Here is a 6,000-nt window from a genome sequence, read left to right as displayed (position 1 = left end):
GACGTGTGCCGCGATGTAGGCCGAGGTACGGCGATCGAATTAGTTGAAGGAGGAAAGGAAGAAGGAAGAGAAGATAAATGGTTTTTTTGTTTGAGTTATTCATTAATTATTGTTAGCATTCTCCTCTCTGGGTTATTTCAAGAGACGAAGGATTCAATCTATTTTTCGGCGCATTCACGATAAAGGCGCGGAGTCCTTAAAATGAAGGGGGAAAAGGAAATAGTGTGGTGTGCAAGGGGAACCCAATACAATAGGGAGGAGGGTAAGTTTTCTTCTTTGTTTTTTTTTTTTTTATTTATATTTCTCGATTCTTGTGGAGCGCATGCCCTGGTGGCTGCGGAATTACAAGAAGAAAAAACGAGAATGCCAGCGAAGAGAAAAGAAAAAAAAAGTGGGAACCGATGAGTGCGTATAATCGCATTTCTTTTTTGTGTTTGATTGTCTGAGCGATCTTTGTTTTATGTCGCGTGTGGACTTGAGAAAGACACGTTACTGAGCGTCATGTTTCTGTCATTGTGTTGATGCATGTTTGTTTGTCTCCGTCGTTGTTGGCTTTCTTATCTTTTTTTTTTTTATGCCGTGTTGAATTCTGTTGGGAGGGAGCGAGGCACAAAGGTCCTATTGTTCGTGTGTGGCCTCCGCTTTACTCGTACTCTTTAGCGTATCAAGGTCGTTTGTTGTTTTGCTGGTTTGTGGGAGTTTGTTTGTATCGGATTTAGGTGCGTGTGTGTTACTTCAGCGCGCCGTAAGGAGGAGGAGAATAGTGGGAGTATGGCGCGAAAGTCGGGTGTGCGGTCAAAGTCCAAGTCGAAGAAGAAGGCGCCGCCGCCGCCCCCCGTAGTTCTTTATGCCACGAAACTGGAGGAGTTTGGAGCGTTGGTGTTGCAGCACAAGGGTGCATGTCTTGTTGCTGTTCTGACGTCTTTCTGCAGTCGTTGCACACGAACCGTTATGCCCTTCTTGGAGAAGTTGAATTTGGAGCGGCCAGGTGTGCTATCGGCGCTGAATATCGTGGTGATTAACGCCAGCGATGAGTCAGCAGAGTTGTGTCAGTCACTGGAAGTAGTTTCCGTTCCTACTTTTTTTGCCTATTCCTACGGGAAGCGACTCAATGTTTTTTCAGGGGACAATGTGGAGAAGGCACTCCTGCTTGCAAAGTTGGCGGCGCAGAAGGCAGAGGAGGATATGAAAGAAGCGAAGAAAGAGGAGGAAGCAGCGGCAGCAGCAACAACAACAGATGCAGCAGATGCAGCAGCAGCGGAAACAGTAGTGAAAGCAGCAACACCTGAAGGCTAAGCTGCTGCAAAATATTTGGTAAAATCATGATGCCATTAGTTTTTCTTGCTGCGTGCGAATACATTTTGCGGCCAAAGAAAAAAAAAGGAAATGAGAGAGCCAGTCTTTTTTGCATCTGTGTATGTGTTGTTTGCATGCACATAGACAAATTGAATGATGTAATAAAAAGTAACTTGGGAGGCGCATAAAACACGCATGTATGTATAATATTTCTTTGATGATGATGGGCTTGCTTCTCTTTGGGGATTTAGATTTCTAATGTTGCGATTTATATATATATTTGAGTATGGTTGTTGTCTCTTTGGGGTTTCCCCTCCCTAAACTTATTTTTCCCCATTTCTCTTGTTGCACATGTTTGTACTGGAGCGAAGCGTATAATCTCCAAAGGGACTCTTCGCGAACGAAGCAGAAGGGGGTCTCGTTGTTGAAGATCTCTGACGAGTTTGCATAGTCTGGCTGTAAGAGTAAAGAGACAAGGGAACGGTGTGCGGCAGGAGCGAGGCAGCAGCAGCAGCAACCTACAAAGAAGGACGAGTTTGGGCGGGTACAGGTGTTTCTCTTATCACTGATTTTTTTTGTTTCTTTCGTTGTTGATCCTCTGATTGTGCGCACGGTGGTGTGCCGTGGTCAGTCTTGGTGACACACTTTGCTCTGCAGCACTGATTCACGTCCCATATCCAATTGGAACCTGGTGGAAGGCGAAAGGTGCCGAATTAAAACAGCGAGAGAGCCTTTGCGTGAGTGCCACATAGACAGAAAGTGAAGCAGAATACGTTTTTCTTTCTGGTGTTTGTGTGCGCATATTGTTATTATTGTTATTTTTGCCTCGCTTGGGTGTCGTGTGTTGGTTCCAGCTCGCGACAGCACGCCTTCCTGCAGAGTGTGGGTGTGTGTGTGTCGTCCGGCCCGCGTGTGACGGTGCATTGCGCGGGTATTTTTTCCTTCCTGACAGTGGGGAAAGGCGTCAGGAAGAGCAAAACGAAAAACGAACGGATTCGATACGGTCAGCACGCGTGAGGGAGAAAAGCGCTAGAGGACTGGTGAAGCTAAACGAGGTAGCGAAGGAGCACCACAGCGGGGTTGGCGAAGGGGGTTTTGAAGTAAAGAGGGGGACATCTCATTGTCCTTTGCTGCTGCTTTCAGTGGCGGCGGTGGTCTTCGGTAAAGAGGAAATTCTGTGTTTGCTTGGTCGTGTTGGCGGGGTCAAACGGAGGTGTGACGTTTTAAATCACGCATTCTTTGTCACTCGTATTGGTGTGATTTATGATGATGGCGATGAGCTATCAGCAACGCAATGCACAGGCAGTGAAGGTTATTCTCTCCGAGCTCTACGTTACATGGAGCACGAGCGACGAGGGTGGGTTTGAGATCCAAACGGCCCTTGAGGAAATACTAGGTGCGGCGTACGCCACTGATAGAAATGTTGGCTACGCGGGAGTTGACGACGAACGGCGTTGCTACGCCTCGAACCCCGATAAAGATGATGATGAACAATCGTTGGCGGAGCGAGTTGTGGAAGTGTACGGCTCACACCATACGGATCCCGGCTTGGTCCCACAAGCATTATTGCCAAGCCTCTCGATATCCCCGCCTGCGTCACCTTCTGGAAGCATTCACCGTCGTTTGTTGGATGAGAGCCAAAAATCTCCAAGCCCTGTACTAGCCCCACGATTTTTTGGAGTGGATGAGCTGGATTATCCACACCGTGCATGCTCCCCTGGTGCCATAGGTCCATCCTCACCGAACGTCTCAGTACATCTAAAGCCCGTTGTAGATCCCATGGCACCTGTGCCACACATCAGTAGCACCACTAATGGAACCGTCTCTCCGCCTGCGGCACATTCCTTAGGCAGCCCCTGTCTGGATACCACTGTTGACGCCGCAATGGTCTCAGGAGATGTGTTCACCCCACTAGAAGCGTCACCAAATGGAAACATGTCACAATCGCAGCGCCTTGTACACTCCTCTGGAAACTTTGCTTCAATGCCCCCAGATAATGTGCTGCGAGCGACATATGATGACATCCCGATCTTTTATGAAAAGGCAGAAATGAAAGGTATACAACACACCATTTCAGAGGCTGAGGAAGATTGTTTAAAAAGTTTCTTTGCAATGAAGGGTTCTGCACTAAATCGCAAAATATTATCGGGTTCTAACTTACCCATTGACTCCACGAAAACAGTACGTAAGGGTCAGTTTAGCAAACTCTGTCAGGAGGTTTTCAAGATTCCAACATGGATGAAGGATGCACTTTTTGGTCGTATTGCAGCTGCAGCAGGCGTCTCTGAATCCGCTGCCCTCACCTACGAACAAATATCGAGTTTTTATTACAATATATTTGGTCCGCTTACGGTGAATCGACGACTGTTTGAGCTTATCCGGGGTGATTCAGACAGCCAATATTTAACACTGCAGAATTTTAAGGACATGGCGCGTTATTTGGTTGACTCCCATCCTGGGCTTGAGTTTCTCAAACAACCAGAGTTTCAGGAGTACTACTGCCGCACTGTTGCTATACGAATTATGTATTCATTAGAGCGGCAACAAAGCGGTAAAATAAGCTGGTTTGTATTTGATCGTAGTGATCTTCCTGAGGTTATGCAGGAACTAGATGAAAAAGATGTAAATTTGGTGCTACAGTATTTCTCGTATGAGCATTTCTACGTACTCTACTGTAAGTTTTGGGAGTTGGACACAGACCGGGATCAACTTGTCGGGTTTGATGACTTGTGTAAATACGGTCAAAACTCCGTTTGCCCATCTGTCATAAAGCGGGTAGTGGAGGGTGCGGCACGGCCCCTTTCATCTGGTAAGCAGGAACAACTGGACTTTGAAGATTTTGTGTACTTTTGTCTGTCCGAGGAAGATAAAAATAATAGCCCGGCGGTTTATTACTGGTTTAAGGTGCTTGACGTAGATGGTGATGGCATCTTGAGCGGTTATGAGTTGTTTGAGTTTTATAGGGAAAACCATCAGCGTTTCTTGGAGTTTTCCGAAAACCCAGGAGATCTGACGTATGGGGATATGATGTGTCAAATGCTAGACATGATGGGGTTCTTGTGTAGTCAGGATGATCAGATTGGCTTAACGCTGAGTGACCTGCGCGCGTGTCCGACGCCGTCTAACTTCTTCAATATGGTGTTTAACGCCCAGAAGTTTATGCTTTTTGAGCACCGCGACCCCTTCGCAGAACATCAGCAAAAGTTGCGTCCGGAGAAAACAGACTGGGATCGCTTTGCGCGTGCGGAGTATGACCGCATGGCAAGTGAGTCCCAGTGAGACGAAATAACACATGAGCAGAAAAAAAAAAAGAGTTGAGAAGTGAGCGAGAAGCCGAGCCGGTGGGGAGGGAGGGGAGGAGAGGCGTTAAGAGGAAGCGCTGGTATGTGCCGATGGAGTTTGCAAGGAGTAAAAAAGAAAAAAAAAGACGTGACTGAGAGCAAGAGGGCGTGTGGAGGTGAGGGTGTTTATTCGCTCCTTTTTTTTTTTACTGCACTCTGATGGTGGGTTGACGATGCGCCGTCTCCTGCCGTTCTCTGCTGGCCGCCACTCTTCACTTTTCTTGTTTGTTGTTGTTGCTTCACGCGTTACGAGGCACCGTGGGCCGTTCCCCCTGCCCCGTGTGTGTGTGGGAGTGTTCGCTCCTCGAATTGGTACGGAGCGGACACCAACAGGCTGGGGTGCGCACGAGGGAAATTCGAAGAGGAGGAAGATAACTCACAGTGTGCCGCCTGGTGCCGTGTGGAGGTGTCTGCTCTAAGAACGAAGCGAAAATAACAACGCGAAAGGAAACCCCTTCACCCTCCCAAACAAAACGAAAGAAACAAAAAACGAAGAAAAGGAGCAGGCAATGACGGGAAAGAAAAAAACACAAGAATGACTGCATCTCCGTTTTGTTTGTTCCCGTTTCTATTTTTCAGTGCATCTATTTGGTCATAGACATTTCTTTATTCTTTTTTTCTGAGTGCGTGTGTATTCCACTCGACGTGTTCTTGACGCTCCCATCACCGTGACACATTTCATTTTTTCTTTTCTTATTTCTGGACATTTTTTTTTTTTCCTGCACTTCTTGCTGGCAATATGCACTCATCCCCCATGGCCTCTGCTTTACAGTAGGGAACGAGAGAATCAAAACCTTAGAACGTGAAGGCCTGGAAGGTTATACTTAAATATAATTTATTTATCAGCTTATTTTGGCTCTGGACACATAAAGCAAATAACATTTCTTTGTGGATTAGGAAGATTTTCATCAAGAAGTGGCAAATTAACACACATACATTACACACGTCTATACGCATTTACTTGATAGTGTAGCAAGGGGAAAAGTGATATTTAAGTGTGTGTGTGTGTGTTGTTTTTTTTTTTTTTTTGAAAACTCTGGCCGGGGCTCATTAGGAACAGGATCAAGTAAAAAACAAAACAAAAGAAACACCACAGAGGATTCAGAAGAAGAACCACAAACACTGGCACTATCAATACCAAAGCTGGAAGAGTCACACGCGGTAAAAAGTGGAAAATAAAAACATTGACTTTTTTTTTAAAAAAATTATTTATTGGCTATATATTTCTGCTTCTACACGCAAACACACATACGCATACAAACGCTTTTTATTTATTTTTATAGTCTTAGTTGTTGTCGCTGTTTGTGTGTGTGCTTTTATTCCGTCTCCTGTTTTTCTCTTACTGGCCTTATTCGTCTTACAC

At 46.0% G+C, this 6,000-nt stretch overlaps 2 protein-coding genes across 2 annotated transcripts, besides 5 other annotated features; both read left to right on the top strand.

The window, feature by feature from the left end:
• Window positions 1-267: 267 nt before the first annotated feature.
• Window positions 268-303: a sequence feature (A-rich).
• A 468-nt stretch (window positions 304-771) lies between these two features.
• On the top strand, window positions 772-1,296 carry TraAM80_06509 (uncharacterized protein; the record flags this gene model as incomplete). Its single annotated transcript, XM_029383351.1, has 1 exon — window positions 772-1,296. The coding sequence occupies one exon, from the start codon at window positions 772-774 to the stop codon at window positions 1,294-1,296; it is 525 nt and encodes a 174-aa protein (XP_029236823.1).
• Window positions 1,297-1,783: 487 nt separating this feature from the next.
• Window positions 1,784-1,812: a microsatellite.
• A 747-nt stretch (window positions 1,813-2,559) lies between these two features.
• Window positions 2,560-4,575, top strand: TraAM80_06508 (protein phosphatase 2 (formerly 2A), regulatory subunit B; the record flags this gene model as incomplete). The annotated part of the gene is made up of 1 exon (XM_029383350.1): window positions 2,560-4,575. The coding sequence occupies one exon, from the start codon at window positions 2,560-2,562 to the stop codon at window positions 4,573-4,575; it is 2,016 nt and encodes a 671-aa protein (XP_029236822.1).
• Window positions 4,576-5,109: 534 nt separating this feature from the next.
• Window positions 5,110-5,176: a microsatellite.
• Window positions 5,177-5,632: 456 nt separating this feature from the next.
• Window positions 5,633-5,651: a microsatellite.
• Window positions 5,648-5,666: a microsatellite.
• Between the last annotated feature and the right edge of the window lie 334 nt (window positions 5,667-6,000).

This window comes from Trypanosoma rangeli, assembly GCF_003719475.1.
Source record: "Trypanosoma rangeli strain AM80 chromosome Unknown Tra_15.4_contig_00238, whole genome shotgun sequence".
Classification (NCBI taxonomy): domain Eukaryota; phylum Euglenozoa; class Kinetoplastea; order Trypanosomatida; family Trypanosomatidae; genus Trypanosoma; species Trypanosoma rangeli.
Note: the sequence above shows the minus strand (reverse complement) of the source record. Positions and strands in the feature narration are given on the sequence as shown.